The 19,741-nt window shown below is 51.5% G+C and overlaps 7 protein-coding genes across 7 annotated transcripts; 4 read left to right on the top strand and 3 right to left on the bottom strand.

Moving 5' to 3' along the window:
- Positions 1 to 1,035: 1,035 nt before the first annotated feature.
- CGCA056_v005543 (putative bifunctional amine oxidase) lies at positions 1,036 to 3,699 on the top strand (the record flags this gene model as incomplete). The annotated part of the gene is made up of 5 exons (XM_037320795.1): positions 1,036 to 1,535; positions 1,599 to 1,826; positions 1,888 to 2,052; positions 2,109 to 2,243; positions 2,295 to 3,699. The coding sequence occupies 5 exons, from the start codon at positions 1,036 to 1,038 to the stop codon at positions 3,697 to 3,699; spliced, it is 2,433 nt and encodes an 810-aa protein (XP_037181869.1).
- An 890-nt stretch (positions 3,700 to 4,589) lies between these two features.
- Positions 4,590 to 5,492, top strand: phy-2 (Phloretin hydrolase; the record flags this gene model as incomplete). The annotated part of the gene is made up of 1 exon (XM_037320794.1): positions 4,590 to 5,492. One exon carries the CDS (start codon positions 4,590 to 4,592, stop codon positions 5,490 to 5,492), a length of 903 nt encoding a protein of 300 aa, XP_037182005.1.
- Positions 5,493 to 8,375: 2,883 nt separating this feature from the next.
- Positions 8,376 to 11,518, top strand: plyF-3 (putative pectate lyase F; the record flags this gene model as incomplete). The annotated part of the gene is made up of 8 exons (XM_037320793.1): positions 8,376 to 8,567; positions 8,630 to 9,194; positions 9,247 to 9,466; positions 10,550 to 10,779; positions 10,848 to 11,002; positions 11,054 to 11,152; positions 11,204 to 11,257; positions 11,342 to 11,518. The coding sequence occupies 8 exons, from the start codon at positions 8,376 to 8,378 to the stop codon at positions 11,516 to 11,518; spliced, it is 1,692 nt and encodes a 563-aa protein (XP_037181867.1).
- Positions 11,519 to 11,767: 249 nt separating this feature from the next.
- Positions 11,768 to 13,138, bottom strand: pgxC-0 (putative exopolygalacturonase C; the record flags this gene model as incomplete). Its single annotated transcript, XM_037320792.1, has 3 exons — positions 11,768 to 11,863; positions 11,913 to 12,004; positions 12,064 to 13,138. 3 exons carry the CDS (start codon positions 13,136 to 13,138, stop codon positions 11,768 to 11,770), a joined length of 1,263 nt encoding a protein of 420 aa, XP_037181572.1.
- An 855-nt stretch (positions 13,139 to 13,993) lies between these two features.
- On the bottom strand, positions 13,994 to 14,542 carry yrkC (Uncharacterized protein; the record flags this gene model as incomplete). Its single annotated transcript, XM_037320791.1, has 2 exons — positions 13,994 to 14,308; positions 14,366 to 14,542. 2 exons carry the CDS (start codon positions 14,540 to 14,542, stop codon positions 13,994 to 13,996), a joined length of 492 nt encoding a protein of 163 aa, XP_037180890.1.
- An 822-nt stretch (positions 14,543 to 15,364) lies between these two features.
- Positions 15,365 to 17,346, bottom strand: SMF1-1 (Manganese transporter SMF1; the record flags this gene model as incomplete). Its single annotated transcript, XM_037320790.1, has 4 exons — positions 15,365 to 16,211; positions 16,263 to 16,537; positions 16,592 to 16,830; positions 16,911 to 17,346. The coding sequence occupies 4 exons, from the start codon at positions 17,344 to 17,346 to the stop codon at positions 15,365 to 15,367; spliced, it is 1,797 nt and encodes a 598-aa protein (XP_037180889.1).
- A 671-nt stretch (positions 17,347 to 18,017) lies between these two features.
- CENPV-2 (Centromere protein V) lies at positions 18,018 to 19,111 on the top strand (the record flags this gene model as incomplete). Its single annotated transcript, XM_037320789.1, has 4 exons — positions 18,018 to 18,248; positions 18,308 to 18,486; positions 18,545 to 18,734; positions 18,797 to 19,111. 4 exons carry the CDS (start codon positions 18,018 to 18,020, stop codon positions 19,109 to 19,111), a joined length of 915 nt encoding a protein of 304 aa, XP_037180810.1.
- Between the last annotated feature and the right edge of the window lie 630 nt (positions 19,112 to 19,741).

Raw genomic sequence — 19,741 nt, 5'->3', positions numbered from 1 at the left:
AAGAAGGAGGACTAATAGCTTTATCCACCATTCCAGGAGCCGCCCTGGAGGGGAAACAGAACACTCGCTTTCTCAACAGGGATACAGTATCCCGCATCCGGGCAATTATTTCATGGAAATATAACACAATTGTGAAGGGGTGAATTGTCCTTTCGAGCTTGACAATCTCAAAATCATCTAGTCAAATGCAGCCACGTTTCAAACCAACAATGAGCTAACTATTCAGTACGTATCCGTATTGTTAGCCACCAACTGTCGAGCAAATGGGCTGCGGCCCAACCCCGCGGAGGCGCATGAGGCGTTAGAATTCGCAGCTCAGGCATGGAAGTGGCGGTCTAGCTGCCTGGTTAAGATGTAGTTAACTAAGGGGGAAGCGAGACAACAGCTGAGGTCCAGCTAGCCACAAGCGCTCTGTATCAATGATTGCAGATGGTTTTGCAACCCAAATCACCCGACACCACGGACAATACACCATGTAGCCCAAGGGAATAGAGTATTCAGGGCTATGTTTACATTTCAGCTCAATCGAAGACTTGCCTCAGCTGGATGGAGCACGAAACTAGCAACGATCGGCGACTTGAACCTTTGAGTATGGCGGTTCAGCCAGCCTCTGGTTGAGATGAGACACTGATTCTTCCATTGCGCTAGAATATGATGTGCCACTTCCATCTCAGCTCATTCTCGCCGCTAGCCTTGTCCGGTGTTCAGCTTGTCTCATTTACAGACCGCGTCTTGGAAGACGTAAATGTTGACATTGGAAAGTTCGAACATTTCGTAAACGTCACCCTGTCACAAATTTGACCGCCGATGCAGGCAACATCATGGCGCTGGGCAGCCCAATGCCGCATGAAATATCTTTTACAAGGGGCTTTGAGCTCGAAGATGGCAAAGTGAGTGCGACTTTATTTTATTTAGATCTCATCGGCCCAGCTCAAAAACTCGCGCAGCTCTGACTTCCATTTGAGCCCATCCTCATCAATTCAATCATAACATTCAAACACAATCTTTGCCTTGGCAACTTTTCCAAACTCCATCATGAGTCCCGAAGAATCCCATGCCCAGGCTAGTCATGTTACGGCCAAGCTCCAGAAACATGATGCCTTCAAGTACCAGTGGTCTCGACACGTGGCCCGTGGTAGACTTGACAAGGACCTTAGGAGAGCTCTCGATAAGATGCCGAAGGTGAATCCCAAGGACAGTGCCCCGGTTGACGTCAAGCTTGGGGCCGCTCTGAAAAAGGTCAAACGTTCGCAGCAGGTTGGCCTTCTTCCAGAGGAGCAGAGGCGCTTCAAGGTTGGAATCGTCGGTGCTGGAGTGGCGGGCCTGTTTACCGCGCTCGCCCTCGATTGGATCAATGAGACTATCGAGAAACACAAGGGCGGTGGCAATCTCAAGGTTGAGTACGAAATCTTGGAGGCTGCCCATGAGGAGCGCCTCGGTGGACGACTTTACACCCACCAGTTCACTGAAGAAGGGCTTCACGACTACTACGACGTCGGTGCTATGCGGTTTCCGCGTAACGAGGTCATGTCCAGGTGCGTTGAAACCTCTTGGTGTTATAGTGTGCAGACTACTCACATGTATACCTATCTATATAGAACATTCCGTCTTTTCGACTACCTTGGCATCAGAGAGGGAAAGCTTGGCGACCGAAAGCACGTCAAGGATAAGCCAGTCTTGATCCCATACTACCTTCGCGACGACAACAACGTCTGTCCCTCGTATTTCAACAACGTTAGAATCGTCGGAAATGCTTGGGACGACAAACGTCATGATCCGTTTGCCCTGAATGAAGGCATTGAAGAGGCCAAAAAGATACCGTGCGAGTAAGTTTGTCGCTCACCTTTTTGCGGAGCATTGTTTTTAGCCGTTGGACTAACCGGACAGATTGACCATGAAGAATCCAAGCGACTTGGTCTACGAAGCTCTGAAACCATTTGTCGATCTTGTGGACGATTGCTTTCATGACGAAGCGGATGACGAAGATGATGAAGTGGTATGGAACCTACTCAAGAAAGGCGACCAAATGAGTGTGCGACAATACTTGCTGTCGTAAGCATATGTTCCAGCATATTCTTTTTTAAGTATAATACTCACGATTTTCATAGAAGTGACAAGGACAAAAGTGGTAGGACTTGTTGCTGCTGCAAAAACTGTCGTAAGAAGTGGTGTTGTGATGATCCATTCATCCCGGGCCGCAACTACAGCTACAATACAATTCAATGGCTAGAGACTGCAACTTAGTGAGTGAAAGTAAGCCCCAGAACTAAAGACCTGACTAACAAGCCTGACAGTGGTACAGGCTGGTATGACCAAAGTCTGACCGAGGCTGCTTTAGAGATCCTTGACTTCGAGGTCCCTGCAGCGAAGCCCGAAGAGACCAACAAATACTGGTGGTGTGTTGATGGAGGTGCTCAATCTATTGCGAAGGCAATGCGCGACAAAATGAAGAACTCGGACGTCATCCAATACGACACCCAAGTTGTGGGTATGAAGGCGAACATTAAGCTTCCAGTTGAGAAGTTCAAGAAGAGGATGGAACTCCAGCTACAAGATTCTGTTCAACGCAATCCTCTCAAATCGAAAGAGTACTTCGTGGTTTTCAACTCCACAACTCTAGGTGCAGCCAATCGGATGGACCTCTCCCAAGCTGGTCTGCTGTGGGATACAAAGCAGGCAATTCGGTGCTTGAACTATGGCGCTTCCTGCAAGGTTGGCATCAAGTTCAAATCGGCATGGTGGCGCAAAGAGCCATTCAACATCACCAAAGGCGGTCTAGCTCGGACAGACCTGCCTTTGCAGGTCTGCGTCTATCCCTCGTACAACATTGACAACACAGTAGATCATGAAGATGATCCAGCTGTCCTTCTAGTGTCTTACACCTGGGGCCAGACAGCCCAACGTTTGGCTACACTCATTGCCTCAAAGTCGCCTCAGAAGGCCAAGGAAGCTCGAGAAGACCCAGCCGTCAAGGAAGACATGCTTAGAGAGGAGGCTGAGCTGAAGGAGATTCTTCTTCGCGACCTGGCCTACCTTCATGCCGATTGGGAAAAGAACTCTGATGAGAACGAAGAGAGGTTCAAAGATACTTTAAAACGCATTGAACTTGAGTATCTAGAGCATCATGCGTACGACTGGTATCACGACCCCCAAACGGCGGGCGCATTCGCGTACTTTGGTCCGTGCCAATTCAGCGAATTGTACCCTTCCATAACGAAGCCCAACGCACTCGGACATCTGTATTTTGTGGGAGAAGCAGCGTCCGCACATCATGCCTGGGTTGTAGGTGCCTTGGAGAGTGTCGTCCGAGCACTGTGGCTGATGTTCGACAATCTCCACCAAGCCAGTTGTGATGAGCATGGGAAGGATCATGACGACCATAGGCCTTACAAATGGGCAATGGAGCTCCTTGAGCGTGGCTACTTTGAAGACAAAGAGGGGCGCTTTCATCCTTCCAAGAACCCCAGTCCTTCACCATTCTTCCCTCTGCCGGTGGAGATGCCAATTCGCACCGATAGAGAGATCAGGGAACGGAACGCTCGTGACGAACACGGCGAATTATTGCATGACCGTATCGGTCTGGGACCTCTCATGTTCGGCGCCGCTTTCGTTGGCATTGCACTGCTCGAGTACGCTTTGGAGAATTGGCTGGATGCGACCGACGATGATGACGACCAGGATGAGAATGGTGAAGATTGAGGATGGATGTGGAAATGAGAATATCGCGTTGCAAAGGGCTACCACTGACGACTGTTGCGCATTTGACCCACATAGTCCTTCAGTTGCACTAACAGTTAATAAGCAAGTCTCTTACTTAAGTTCACCACCCACCAATGTCAAGTCAGTCGGGTGGTATCTTCGTTCCAGGAGTCATTGACGTTTGTCTCTGCTATAAGCCCATCTTCTTCGTGACATTTGGCCGCAGCTACTTTCAACGGACAACGCACCGTGCCCATAGACATTCCATTGTTCTTGTTCATGAATGGATGTGATGATTCTGGATTGCAGTTTGACTTGATAGAACTTCATGTCCAAATTCCCTACATTCAACGGTGGAACAGATCTTGCCAATATCACTGGCAATGATATTGAAATGGGTCGTGGTGTTTGACGCACAGCGCCAGGGCGCGTTGCGATTTCTGCGAATGAGTGATTGAGGCAAAGACAGCGCACATCAACACAAGTCGAGCAGATGCAAACCGGAGTCTTCATTACTTGCCGAAATCCCGCGCGCAGTGCAGAAGCTTGTTCCGACCACTGTAAATCCGCTGTGCGGCCATTTCCAATCATCTGTTGATCTTCGGCCCACATGTGAACCTCGGCCGATCCCGCATCCGACGCAGGCCATGCCATTGACCACCTCCGCACGTTCAATCACTCGGCATTCTCAAGCACCTATAAAACTAAAGCTCTCTCATATCTATCCCGTTTCTGGAGCTTATTGCACGGCAAAATATCACGTATTTATAATTGATCATTTAACCATGGACTCTGGGCAATTACGCCAACGAACAGCATCGCGCTTGTCAGCGATAGCGGGTCAACTATCAGCACCATCATCACCAACGGACGCTCAGACAGGGAACATCATGCAAAGTCCAGACGCCAACGGATACCCTGAAAAGGTGCCAATCACATACTACCCTCTCAACACTCAGAAGGCCTACCGCCACAATGAGAACAGGATGAAGGATAAGCTCTACGCCAAATACTGCCACCGGGAGCTCTACCTCTACGCCGACATCCCGCAGTACATCCGCGAGCAAATGCCCGCTGAAGGCGTTCTCCCCATCGGCGACTCTCCTCGTCTCTTGGAGCCCGGCTACCACAAACACGAGAACGGCTGGCGGATGCTCCCAGATGGCACCGCGTACGTCACGTCTCGCACCCGGTTCCCAGGATCGACAGGAGACATGGTGCGCTGGTGGTTCTGGTGGCACAGCGTCGAGCCCGAGCGCTACGCCCTCTGGTTCCCCTACGACCACCTGAGCGCTCGCTCGACTTACGCGGACCGCCTGCACCGCACTGACCTATCCCACACGCAAAAGTGGCTCGGATCCACGCACCGTGTAACGGAGTTCATCGGGTCTCAGAAGATGACCGTCCACATCCACTTCGTGGACCCGGCGCAGTATGGCCTGCCGTGGGATAAGCTCAAGGCCGCGGGCTATGAGGCGGCTGTGTGTGCGGAGCTGCGGGACGGGTTGCTGCCGAACCTTAAGATTGGTGACTTCTTGCACCTCTGGCGCAATACGGAGGATGGGCTGGAGCTGCGGAGCCGGTACTGGCTTGGTGGGGGGATTCACTACAAGGTCATGGGGATGAAGGTCGGCATTGACTATTTGGCGGGAGCTCTCGGCTTCAAGAAGCGCATGGCTGGAGAGAACATTGCCTATGAGCATTTCATTCACGACCAGACCGAGTTTACAAACTTGGCCTCGTTTTTACCAGATTTGTATGGGGATTACATGGCAGGGAGATTGGGTAAATAGCCAAGGTCTTACCTTAATCTTGCTCATGTCGCTTTCAGATGGAGAATGGCTGGGGCTGAGCTCGATGGGTCCTTCGGTGAAACGCAAATCTAAATACTCTCTCGTCAAGTTAATCAACTCAGTAAACAAGTCACCCTACTTGTTTACTTGAAATTTCTTATGAACTTTATCTACTGCTACTGACCAACTAGACGCAATCCATTTCTCATCACACTTGTCATTGCCGAGGTACAATATACAGCAAGGTACAGATGTGCAAAAGGACCAAGCAACACTAATAGATACAGCCCAAGGTGTGGACACAGAAGTACTATACTTAGTAATCACTTTCCCATATGGGCTCCACTCCATCATAGGTAATACCTGGGCTGGTAGACTGGCTAGGAGCAACGCCCCTAGCGCCTTTGAGATAAGATGCGAGAGAACATCGCCAAAGCGAAGAGTGTAGGTATACGCGAGAAAAAGAATTCCACAATAAGAGAAGTTACCAGCTGTGATGTCTCATCCTGTCTTCTTTTCTCGACCACCCTCGCAAGTCGCCATGTCCAGATTGTTATGGTCGTGATCAGGTTGGCCCATAGCCAGGGGCCACCCTGTTCCGCATGTTAGCGACCTCTTCGTTGAGGATGATTGCAAACATTTTGGTGACCTACCACAACATAGTATGGGGCTAAGACCAGAAATCCGACGAGAAAGAGGAGGATTTTCAACAAGTCCAGTGTGACAACATCCTGAGCTGCCCCAAAGCTCTGGAGTTGTTCCGACCATGGGAGACCAGAAGCACCGTATTGCTTGACGATAGAAACAGAAATTTGGATGGAAACCAACCCAAAGGCCATTATCCAACCAAAGAAATTGCAAATCCGTGGGAGGATGTACCACAAGCCTTGTCCCTCAACTCGTTGACCAGGCTGACCCCAAAAAAGCACGTCGAACTCGGATAAGATGAAAACGATTCCAATTTGAGTCATGCAGAGAAAGAACCCATCAACGGCCGTCAGCGCCGTGTAAGCGTTTTCACTCCATTTCAACGTCACGTCCGCGCGATAGCTCATCCACAGGACAAACGATGCTTTGGTAATGGATGCCAGAACGTCACTATCTTTTGGTTAGAAACACTTCGCACGTGAGGATCTTTGTATTGAAACCATAGTCACTCCCTATGTGGACCACTTCGTAACCTTTCCTGAACTCACATTACATAGAGCCTTTCAAGAACCCAGAGCCATGACTTGGACCTCGCCGCATCTGTCTTGCGCAAGCCTCCCGTCTTGGCTTTCCAGTTGCGTTTCCGCGATGTGCTGAATAGTTTTACACCACAGGCTGTCAGGATCATAACACTCAAAGCAATGGTCGTGCCCTGAAGCCTGCGATGCTGTGGCCAGAGCGGCGGATGCTGGACGACGAACGCTGGTGTCCCGTGGGGAAGGGCAGGGGCGTTGGTTACCCCATGTTCATGAGGTATCCCCAGAGGCGACAGAATCTTCTCCATCTCAATGAAGAATGCCAATTTCCATAGTAAGGATATGGAGACGAAAGAATGAATGCATTCAAAAAGAAGAGAGATGCGCTTTTAGGTATGTTCCTCGCAGTTCAGTGACAATTCTTTCGCTCCATTCTTTCTTGGCAGCAAGCAGCTAAGTTGACGTCACGATACAGCAATAGTAAACGTCTTCATTGGGGAGAGGAAATTGTCAGACCTAGTGATGCAGCATAACAATAAGCGAAGATGCCTGCATTTGCTAGCTCCCTAAAACTCCCTGTATTTTCGCGACCCTGGCTGTCATAGGTAGCGCCAAGAGCGACTGGGACGGGCGCGCTGTTCTAGGCATCATCGCTCGGCAGCAAATGATGACTTGAAAGATGCCCAATGACAGAGGGTGAGGTGAGTACGTCATGTGTGAAATGAGCGCAAAACCTCTCGCGGTGCCGTGTAACCGTGTCTCGTCGCGCCAACCCAACATCGTTGGAACAATGAGAGGAAAACATGACATTGAATGCAAGTCGATACGCATCGCTTGATATGGAAGTGATCAGCACGAGGCATCCAGCTCTACCAAAAGCAATGAGACAACGCTCGCCTGAAACAAGGGACTGAGCCAAGAGCCATCGTGACTGAACTTCGTCTGGAGTTTACCTCAGTGAATAGAGACGTCGTCAGCATCCAGCCTCCAACTAAACCCCATTACCTTTTCAACAATGGCGATTCACGCCAAAGGCGTCGTACTCAACGTGACACCCACGCGAGCTCGGACACGCCAGGTGTTCATCGTATGTTTCCCCCTTCGCAAAGGGCCGTTCCAAAATAACCGTCGATCCATCGCTCCAGTCTCAACTATTATGGGCTCGGGGGATATATAAAGTCCACTGGGGTTACATCGTGACCGTCAAAGTGTTTAATTCTAATTGCATCCACGGCGTCTCGGCACCAGATGCCATCCAAAGACAAGCACGCCGGTCATCCCATGGCGGAGAAGCGATTGCGTCTGCCCCTGGCGACCCCCACATGCCGGCAGCCCAGCACCACTCTTCCGCGATGTTTCGACGCTCCCTTCCCGGGGTAAACCCCCATCAAATCGAGATGAAACAATGCTTCACGGCGGAAAATTTACCCCTAGAACCCTGACGATCGTCAGAAACTCCCCCACTGTCAACGACAGCAACGCGTACGCCAAGAAACAAGTCTAGGCGAGATGAAATTTTGGGAGTCTTCGCAATCCAAAAATTGCATCAACAGTGTTCTACGCAGGCTTCGAGAAGAATAAATAAGGTAGACGTCAAGCTCAAACTATCGATTTAGCTTCCGTAATCTCAGCCGCCAGCGGTCCACCTTGGTCTTTTCACTACCACTTTTGACATTCTCAAATCTCCTCTCCAGCAATCATGGTTTCTCAATCTCTTGCGCTGCTGTTGTCCGGCTTCGCGCCATGCATCTCGGCACTTAGCCATCAGCTTCTAGTTGGAACATTCGGAACACCATACATCTACACTCTTACCTTCGAAGATGCGGCCAAGACACTGGTTCTGAGTGCGAACACCTCAGTGAACACCAGCAGCTCATGGATTGCCTTGAGCGTAAGTGACCATCCCTTGGACCCAGCGTCACTTCCCCAAAGAGACTCACTAACACCATGCAGTACGACAAGCAAAACCTGTATGGCAACTCTTTCGAAGACAGCGGCAACAGCCAATACGTCAGTTATGCTTTTGAAGACGACCTCTCCATTGGCGCTGGAACGATCATCACGGCCGGAGGAGACTGCACCGAGCGCTCCATCTTCGTGACCCCTTCAACCGTCTCTCCGTATACAGTCTACGGAACGCCATTTGGCGCGTGTGGGACGGTCATGTCAGTGACAGATGGAGTTCTCACGGAGTCAATCCAAGAATACAACTACTCGACGTCTTCCGGAGTCCACGGCCTCGCCTTCAACCCTGCTGGAACTATGATGTACTCTTTCGACGACACCGGCAACGCCATCTGGGTTCACTCAATTGACAACTCTACCGGGGAGCTTACCTACGTTGCGGATGTTGCTGCTCCTGTTGAAGGAGCCGATCCGAGGCATGGCGCCGTGCATCCGGCGGGCGGCTACCTTTATGCTGTGCATGAAGGAACCAATGAAGTCGGCGTTTACTCCATCGACCAGACGACTGGCATTCCCAGCTATGCCAATCCTTCATTTTCTCTCATCCCAGAAGGTAAGACTTTCATGCTCACATCACCAGATCTCAAATCACTGACAACGTGTAGGTGCCAACAGCTCTGACTACTGGTCAGACGAGGTCGCGATTGCCTACGGATCCAAGTTCCTCTGGGCGACATCGCGAGCCCGCGACGCCAACAACACTGGCTACATCTCAATCATGTCTTTGAACGACGACGGCTCTGTGGAGAAACAGAACTTCCTGTCTCCCACAACCACCAGTGGAGGGTCAGCGAACGCTATCACCGCGAACAGCTTCAGCGACATGTATGTTGCGCTAACTGATAGCTCTACGGGATTCGTTGAAATTTGGGAGATGGGCGACGGCGGCGCATCTGCAAGTGCGGTTGCTCACCTTGACTTAAACGATGGGGGGTGCTGCGGAAATGCAGTCTGGTTGAATTAGAATGGAGTAACGAGATACCATGTGTGTGTGTGTGAGGCCTTGCATTAGAGTTCATCTTATTTCCGTTTTTCACCTAGTCTACTTGAGTCTGCGTGACCTTGATACTGGCACCAAGGCAGTGATGTTCATGCGAGCGTCCAATCAGTGGTTCAGTCCATTCCGCTAAAGGTCTTGTCTTCGTTCCAAATTCTCTTGTGTCCTTGAACTTGAACGCACCATCCCGTCTATATTCACTTAATGAATGTTCTTGGAGTTGACGATACAAGACATTGGGGCTTGCCCTGGGCCTGCCGTGACGATCTGCTACCCTGCCTTCTATCAACATCATGCACATCGCAATCCAGAGAAGCACCTGCCTTCTTACAGTCACGAATACGATGTCAATAGTCTCCGCAATCATCCCGGCTGCCTGTTATGTTATCTCGTATCGGCTCAAGTTGACAGTTCATTCGCGGAACGATAGTCGATATAATGAACTAGCTGAGTTGTAGTGACTCGTGATCCTGGGTGGCATGGCTACTTCATTGGTGGGACTTGTTCATAAAGAAGAAAATATAGGAATTCATGATACTTGATGGACGGGATATTTAAAGCGGCTGGGCGATTGGGAATAATATCCTTCCGTAGCCAAATGCAGAAAGCTTTTCGGAATTTGCCAAGACCTTGTTCGGAGAATTCCACGACTAAGACGAGAAGAGGCATTAGGGATTGGGTTGCACCAATTGACATCGTAACATTAGCTTGGAGCCAAGCCTTGGCTTCTGGGGTATCATGCGTACCAATGAGAGTTGTCAAGAACCGTCTCGTATTCGACTCGGATAAGTCGTTTGAAAAGATAGATACTTACTGTAATGGCTCACCGTCCCACTATATAATCTGAGCTCACGAGAAGCGAGATGAAACCCAACCAGTTTACCAGCTAGATTAACTCGCAATTCATCAAGTCTCGTCATTTCAGCAGCAATGTTCAGCAAGCCCATCTTCGCAGCCGTAGCTGTTCTTGCAGCCCTGCCGACGGCCCTTGGTTGCTTGGGCTACGAAGCAGGCCTGCCAACTCCTACCTCAACGAAGAAGATTTCTGCTCCGATCTACGTTCGGGCCGGTCAAGTCTTTGATGGAGGCTGGGCCAAGTACGACAGGAGCCCCACGTCTTGTACTGGGCAGCAAGAGGGAGGTTTGTGGGCACCTACCTATGTACTCACTCAGGTTACCTCCTAAACTAACTGGCGGACCACCGCACAGGCGAGAAGGACACTGCATTCGTTCTCGAGAAGGGCGCCACACTCCGAAACGTAATCATCGGCAAGACTGCCGGCGAAGGCGTATACTGCCTCGGAGGTGGTTGCAACATCGAGTTCGTGTGGTTCGAGGATGTTTGTGAGGATGCTATCTCGATCGTAAGCGACTCATGATGAATCAACCATGGGCACGGTCTGACTGAATATTAGAAAGAAGACAAGGCCGGCGACGTGACATGGATCGTCGGTGGAGGTGCTTACCACGCTTCCGACAAGATCATCCAGCACAACGGCTGCGGAAAGGTCAATGTGAGTATATTCTCTCGCAATGTATATCGTCATTATTGACACTTGGACTAGATCATCAACTTCTATGCTGAAGACTATGGAAAAGTCTACCGGTCTTGCGGAACTGTGAGTATCTATGCCGTCTGAATCATCTTGCATAACCATCTTCTGGTACTTTGCTGGTGTGAGAGCTTTGCTAACAGTCTTTAGTGCCAGAAGTGTGCGCGCGAAGTCTACGTCGAGGGAGTCACTGCCCGTAAGGGAGGTGAAGTTGTTGGAATCACCAAAGCCAACGGCGACAAGGCAACTCTCAAGAACGTCTGCACTGACGCGAAGACGCCCTGCCAGAACTACAGCGGTCCCGGTGTCAAGGACGGCGCCTGCTAAAATGCATTGAAGCATTGCACATCATCAACTACGCCATATGACAATATCCAGAAACGACACAACTAGGTACCTTTCAACAGTGAATGGTCTTTGATGTTGGAAAGCTCGCATTCACATGTACATACTTCGTCGCACATAGGTTTAGTCTTCTTCGATGCACAAATTGATCACCGGAGCTGTTTGCATGATATCAATCTTCTGCTTGCTCTCCCTAGGGCCCCGCCCCGCGACTATCTACGTGTAGTGACTCTATTTCGATGCGGTGAGAGTGCCGTTAGTGCAAGGAATGCCAAGGGTCTTGTCGTTCTCCAGCCCAACACACTCCATTTCGCCTGCGCTGCCATCCTGCAGGGTTGTTAGTTTATGATGAATGCTGTGGGCTCCAGTTACTTACAGCAGCGACGAGGGTAATGTCTGAGAAGTGGAAGTCCTGGCAATGGGCCGCATCCTTGCATATGATGTACATTGACTTCTTGGTGGTTTCCTCTGTAGACGAGTCAGTGCTTAAACTTGGGGCAGGCCGAGGGACGCCGATGGCAACTTACCAAGAGTCGAGCTCCAGCACGGGCTACCTACGCAGCTGCCGTCCTTCAGGCTGCTGCTGGTGTGGGCAGTGATGCTCTCCCAGCGGAAGTTCTTAGCGTACGCAGCGAGAGAGGCATCCTTTCCAGCAGCGCCCTTCTCCTGGTCGACATAGTCCTCAATGAAGTGGATGGGGTAGCTGGTGTTGATGATGGTCATGTTGCGCCAGGTGACATCGGAGATGTTGCAGGTAGTGCCGACTGAGCCCTTGAAGCGGGCTCCTAGAAGCGAATCGTGGATTTCAGCGTTCTCGAAGAGATACTGGCTCCCGCTTCCCGAAGCACAAGAAACAGAAATGCCATGGGTTCCGTAGGCCTTGATGTTGCGCATGGTGACGTTAACAGCCGGCGGGGAGACGTTGATGATGTCGTCGCCGTTCCAGCTTGTCCATCCATCGATTACAACGTCAGAAGCGCTGACATCCATACCGTCGGTGTTGAAGGGGAAACCGTTGGTGGATCGGGCGTCGAGCAAGGTGTCCGTCATGTAAACATCCTGTCCGCCCATGGAGAAAACCCAGGCGACGGGGTTGATGACCTTGATGCCGCGCAGACGAAGTCCAGTGACACCAAATGAGAAGAAGTGAGGGCGGCCATTGTCGCTGCTGTCATTCTTGTTGGACCACCACTTGTCACCTTGGCCGTTGAAGTAGCCGCCGCCAGGGGCGCCACTGATGGTGACACCCTTGCTGTTGGCAATGGTGATCCAGTGACCGGGGTACGCTGTTCTGTTGCCAACGACCGCTGAAACCACAGCGCGGTCGTCTGAAAGAGTGAGGTTGCCCTCGACCGAGAACTCAACGTTCGTCAGACCGGAGAACTTCAAAGGAGTAAGCAGAGTATATTCGGTGCCGGCGCTGAAGACCACGCGCGAGTTGCTGCCGCAGGACTTGACGGTGGAGGTGATGGTGGGAGAGGCGTCGCCTGTGGTCTTGGGCACGACACAGGTCTTGAACTGGTCCTTGCCCAAGGTTTCCGGCAGCCAGTACCCAGAGGCCACGGAGGCGAGGAACGAGAGTTGCAACAAGGTATTTTGCATGGCGGTAGTGACTGTAAGAAACGGGAAACCCAATAATCTTGGCTGTTAAGACGAACGAGCTTTCTTGGCGTTCTTCTCCAAGCTTTTATGTTCCGACCGTTAGGGGAAAGCAAGGACGTCGCAAATCTTGTCCCAATAGGTTAAATTAGTCCTCCTGTATCTGAAGTCCATGGGACGAACTCTCGCCCCCATCTGCCCGCGCCATGAGTAGTCCATGTGCCAAATAAGATCAAAATGCAAGGATGACAGCAGAGTTTCCAGGCTCGAACGCCTGGACTGTTGCGCTGAGGGGGATTTGTGCCTGCTGTAAGCGATCCAGTTTGGGGGAACACTCGCCGGAGAAATGCGATCCCCGCGACCGACGGGAGCCAAGAAAGTGTCAAGATCCAAGCAGGCAATCTAAAAAGCTTGTCTCACCTCCTTTCAACATGGATGCACGATCTCGTCAAAACGAAGAAGATTGCTCGCACTCAGATGGCAATGGCCGTATGGCAATATGGATGTTTCATCTAGACTGAACCTTGACATGACTCTGCCTTCGGTTTCAACACCGACGTTGCCGCATTAATCTCCCATGACTCCGCCTCATCCGCGACGCTGCCGATATCCGGACTGTGGGCCGCATTGCATTTCCGTTCGCCATCTTCAACGGGGAATGTTGTGCCGAAATACTTTGAAGTCAGCGTCACGCTATGAGATTCCTCACCAGGAACGACATGCCACATTATCTCCTCGAACGACCATCGCATTTCGCTAGCACCAGTGACGGACGCCGCATGCCAGCCAACATTGATACGCAAGGTAATTAACGATTGGTAAACAACGGTCTTGATTTCATGTACGATAAAGATATTTTTACTCCCCCTTTACCCAACCTTCCTTTTCATTTTGTTCCTTGCTGCGTTGGCTCCAAGCCGGAGCAACGTCAATACCGTCCTCTTCTTCTCTATCGCCCTGCTCCTTGGTCTCGTGGACCGTCGTCGGCTTATGTTCAGCCGGCGAGTAGACGGTGTACAGGATCAGTGGTGTGGGTCCCTTGTTCAAAAACTGGTGCTTCGTTCCGGCCGGGACAATGACCATGTCGCCAGCCTTGACCTCCTGCTCTTTACCACCGACTTGAGCGAGACCCTCGCCAGATGTGAAGGTGAGAATCTGGTCGACGGTGTGTACCTGATAATAATGTTAGGAGGATCTACAAAATATGTGTTTTCTCGTGGCTGATCTCACTTCTTCACCAATGTCTCCGTCTACCGGGATGGTCATGAGTACCAACTGCGAGTAGAGACCAGTCCAAAGCACGCGCCGAAATTCGCCCGACTCCGACGGCAGGGCCGTGGTAATGTCAGGGAAGTATTGCATCTCCTTCTTCGGCGGATCGCTTGAAGGGGTAGGAAATCGGGCCATGTTGCTGACGTGGAAGAGACACTTCTGGTGGACGGGCGTAACTGAAATGAATTTTCTCAGAGGAGCTAGGGAAACCTTTCGGACGGAACGGACAGCTCTGAACGAAAACATGAGTGCGAATTCAGATAGTATACCGACGTGTAACAATACTTACCGTCCGAATGATATGTCGTCGTTTTTAAATACCCTGGTCAAACTACATCATGGTGTGGTGATGCTCTACGGGATGGATACGTCATCGATCGAGCAGACCCAGTCATCGTTCAAGTCCCGTCAGGGTTCTCACGCCCCTCATAAAGGTGCACATATCTATCAGAGCCAATTAATATCGACGTATGACGACTTCCATTCGTTGTCGTCGAGGTCTAGAACCAGATTCGAACGTTGATCGGGCAAGCATCGAGAAACTAGAGGTCGGCTCCGACATCGCCGAAACATGTGGGTCCAGTCCGCCGGAGTACCCTGAGCGTCGCCGGAGTCGTCTTGGCATCGCACGAGTGCAGTTCCTAGATGTCAGATGCTGACTTGGATGACGCGAGTTGATTTTAGTTCAAACTTTTCTACTGAATTCTGAGGGTTGAACCTAAGATGGGACGGCACATGTTGAATGCTGTACCTCCGGCAGAATAGAAGCGATGATAACAGCAAACGAGCGGCCGGCCGGGTCAGCAGTGAGCTTGACCCAGCCAAATAAAGACACAAAAGAGGAGTACCAAAGAGCAACTCAGCAAGAAATAAATCGAGAGATTCAAATATCTCTCAGCGCCAGCAACTTCATCGCAGGCGAACTCCTCACCGAGCTCGCCCGCTTTTCTTTCTCACTCACACACCCTTTCCAAGCAAAACCAAGTTGGCCACGTTCATGACCGCCATGACAAGCCAGGTCAAGATCGCAAAGGCCGCAGTGTACCACGAGTTCGCCATCTTGACCACATAGCCCCCGTCTCTGGTGTTGGAGTCTTCCTCGTCGGAGCTAGTTCGGAATCGAGCACCGCCGGCGCGGATCGTCATGTACTTGTTGCAGCAGGTGAAGTAGATCAACGGTGCCGTAACAAACGGGAGCACAACACTGAGAACGACTTGCGAAGCATCCAGAGCCTGGCTGATTCCCTTCCGACCGACAGCTCCCGCGATGATGACACTGGGAATAATACTGATGCTGCGGGTCACGAGCCGGCGCAGCCAGGGCCGCATCTTCCAGTTGAGGGATCCCTCACTGACCATCTGGCCCGCGATTGTGCAGACGACTCCGGCAGAGATACCAGAGAGAAGCAAGGCGAGGGCGAAGACGGTCGCTGCCGCAGGAGAGATGGAGTCCTTGAGGAGCTTGTGGATGCTGAAGATATCGGCGTCGGGCGCGTCCGGGTTATTATACAGAGAAACTCCGGCAACGATCAGGATAGCCGAGTTGACGAACAGCGCAAAGGTGAACAACGAAATGCTCAACTCGGCGATAGAGACTTTGAGAGAATGCTTGATGGCTCTCGCGGAGGGCACGTAGTAACCCTTGTCGGTGTTTCCGTCTGCAAAGTCTGTCTCGTCTACTCCAGGCGGCAGAAGGTTGTGCTTCGTGTCGTACTCTCGAAGACGGGGTTGAACGATACCTGAGCCAAGGTAAAGGCTGTGCGGCATGACTGTCGCGCCCAGAATGCCGCAAGCTTGGTAGAGACTGGATTTAGGTTAGCGACGCTGCTGTGGACTTGCAAGAGTAGCATCATACCCCTTAGCTTCGACGATGGCATGGGAGGGCAGGTATCCTTCGAAGACATCTCCAACAGGCGTCTCTTGAATGAGAGACAGCTGGATGCAGAAGCAAACGACTACTGCCATGACCAGGCCTACGATGAAGTACTCGAACGTTCGCAGGCCTTTCATGGATCCATGCGGGCGGTAGAAGAACAAAATAACCATTACATCCAAGATCGAGATGGCACAGCCAGCTACCAGCGGGATGGCAGGAATCAGAAGGTTCAATCCTACTGCAAAGCCAATCACCTGATGCAAATGTCAGTCCATGGTTGTTCTTTTAGAGATAACAGGTTCACGAACCTCGGCAATGTCGGTTGCGATGATGGCAACCTCTGCAAAGATGTACAGGGCATAGTTCAACCAGCGGGGCAAGAAAGCCCGACAGGCTTCAGCCAGGTTGAGTCCAGTGACGGTACCAAGCTTGATGCAAAGACTTTGAAGGAAGATGGCGAATAAGTTGGCCAAAAGGACGATGAAAAGAAGCCGGAAGCGATAAGTCGCGCCGGCGGCGACGTCCGTGGCATAGTTTCCAGGATCAACTGTTCACATCCGATGAGTCAGTTCGCAATCTCAACACTACTGCAATGCAAGACATCAGGGTGCAACGTCGGAGTCTTACTGTACGCGACGGCAATCATGAAGCCCGGCCCCACGAAGGAGCCGAACTTCATGAGCGCCTTCTTCGCCCGAGCCACCAAATCCGAATGCTCCTTGTCATCGTGCACAGTGCTGCTAGGGGACGGGGGGATCTGTGAGTGAGCGTGAGGGAGAGGGGCCGCGTCGGCCCCATCTCCCGAGGGTCGACCAAGAATGATTGTCTTGGCCGAAGGGCCTCCCGGCGCCGGGCCCCCGTCTTTGTCCCGGCTCGGATCAGCTCGGGCTATGTCGGCGTCATCGGCAGCGGATTTATCCTGGCTACTGCCCGCGTTCAACTGCCTGGCATTCACTGTGCCGTTGAGGTCCTCGTTCGTGGTCAAATCATTGGACAGCGGGTTCGGGCTCTGGTTGTAGCCCTCCCCTTCGTAGGGCTCATCGGTTCGCGATGGGCGGTTCATGATGATATCCCTCCCGAAGTTTGCTTGTTGTTTCAACTGTGAAAGAGCGAAGTGCGGTGAGTCCCGGGAGAAATCGTAGAGGTGTTCTTATGGCGTCGGGGATGCCGTGTTACCCGGGCCCCAGCTAGTTTCACCACGCAATCCACTGATCGGATGGCCGAAGCCGCCTGAGTCAGCTGCCTACCGGACATGATCGGATGACATTAGCTCACTGCGGGGGCTGGGAGCAAGATAAGCTTCAGATTCATCGCGACAGCAATACTATCTGAAGACGAGGTGAATGTCAAAATGAAGCGCGGACTATGAGACCCTTAAGGCTCAATGAGAAGTCATTAGATCCGTATCACTGAATATCAAATCATGATCGAGAGAAGCCCTCCTTTGTGGTGCGCAGATCATCTTTCACAACATCATTGGTCAGCGATTCTGCGCCGCTGTCGCACATGTTCCCGTGCGGAGATGTCGATGAATTGGGAAGCTCGGTGACAGTCGCTGGTCATGCTGGCAGTTTAGCGGCGCAGCCTGCCGTATCGCAGCGCCACCAAAGTTCTTTCGCGCCAAGTCATAAATCGACGGTTTGTCTTGGTGTTTGTTTCGCGCATCTCTTGGCTTTGTTGCGATACGCATACTGCCTGTTGATAACTTGGATCACGGTTACCGCGCGGGCTGCAATGGCTGAGTCATTGGCAACTTTTCAGGGCAACTGTCACTGCGGGGCGAACCGCTTCGAAGTGCAACTCCCTGCATTGCCCCAGCTAGTGATCTGCGACTGCTCGCTTTGCGCAAAGAAAGGCTATGTCTGGATCTACGACACAGAGGACAAGCTGAGGATTACGAGGGGTTGCAACTCAGAGTTACTGACTTCGTATACTTCGAACAGTGGAGAGGCACTTCAGCACGAGGTGAGGCCGGCTAGTCATGGAGACCATCACTGTGCGACGCTAATCACAGCGCACGATAGTTCTGCGCAAACTGCGGTACAGGCCTGTTTGGAACGCACACGTCCGGTGTCCAAGCCGGCAAGAGAGGAATCAACTTGCGTCCCCTTATTTCTGGCATCCCAGGAATATTTCTCAAGGGCAAACAAGTTGTGACTCTAGATCCTTCTGGTGAACCTGCTGATTATCCCGGGAGTCTCAGGTTTGTCGCTGAAGCCTTGACCCAGAACATGCTCACCGTCACGCTCACACTGTCTCAGCATCGTCGAGACTCTTTCTGAGTCGGCATTGTCGCCACCTAGAATCAACGCAACACCACCAGAGGCCACAGAAGAACATCCCAAGCTCTACACTGGATCCTGCGAGTGCGGCGCTGTGCAACTCGCACTGAGAAGCAAGCCTCTAGCGGAAGTCGAGATCAAGGAGGACAATTGCAGCATCTGCATCAGAGTTCGTGGCCTTCCGCAGGCCAATTTGATTCATTCGGAGGGGCTGACATGTTGTTTCAACAGAACGGTGCCATCGGCGTTTACCCCCATCAATCTCAGGTGACGATCGTTGGCAAGGACAGAACCCAAGAATACCAATATGGCCGCAAGTTCAACGGCGCCCCTTTCTGCAAGACTTGCGGGGTTCATTGCTTCGGAAACCTCTATGGTCCTCCGCAGTCAATCGTCGATAGGCTGCCAGAAGCCAAGAAGGAGTTTGTGAGGAAACAACTTGAGATTCAACCGTTGAACGTCAGGGTGCTGAACGAAGTTGATTGGGAGGGGCTGGACATCAAGTGGGCCAACGAAGGCACTGAAGGATATGCTCTTCCGGACTAAATGAGGCCATTGCGGTGTAAAAGTTCATTCGCACAAGGCCGTGCAACTTATGTGTTGTTGCGTAAGGTTAATTTGAAATGTTGCCCAGCAAATTCGACATCGGTGTCTTTGATCTTGGGGTTTGCAGAGTCCTCAATGCTCATCTTATGCAATATTACCAATCACAACAGATGATGTGCGTATATGGCAGTAGACGAGCCCCTTCTCATGACGAATGAGCGCCGCAGCCTGCCTTCACTCTCCTCTTGCCACGTCAATCAATCCTTACTCGTTTCAGATACGTCAGCTGACTCTCGATTTCCTGACCAGGCTCTGCAAAGCAGCGCATGAGATAGTGTGCTCTACCTGATAGCCTCGCGTTCAAACGTATTCTGAGTGCATCATCGTATCCACTTAAACGCTTCTCAACTTCCAAGATCCTTTTTTCATGTCCAGGTGGCACGAGCCCACATGTATTCAGCCAAACGTCGCCGTCGTAAGAGGTCTCCCGTGGTACAGATGGTGTTATGCTGTTGCCAGCATTGACGACATCACTTTCGCACCCCCTCTTGTACCATCAAACCAACCCTAATTCGACGACGACAGTAGCAACTATCAAGTGCACTGGCCGAGATGCGTGGAATACAAGGA

The sequence above is a fragment of the Colletotrichum aenigma genome (genome assembly GCF_013390185.1).
Source record: "Colletotrichum aenigma strain Cg56 chromosome Unknown KSG_Cg56_contig03, whole genome shotgun sequence".
NCBI lineage: Eukaryota > Fungi > Ascomycota > Sordariomycetes > Glomerellales > Glomerellaceae > Colletotrichum > Colletotrichum aenigma.
Note: the sequence above shows the minus strand (reverse complement) of the source record. Positions and strands in the feature narration are given on the sequence as shown.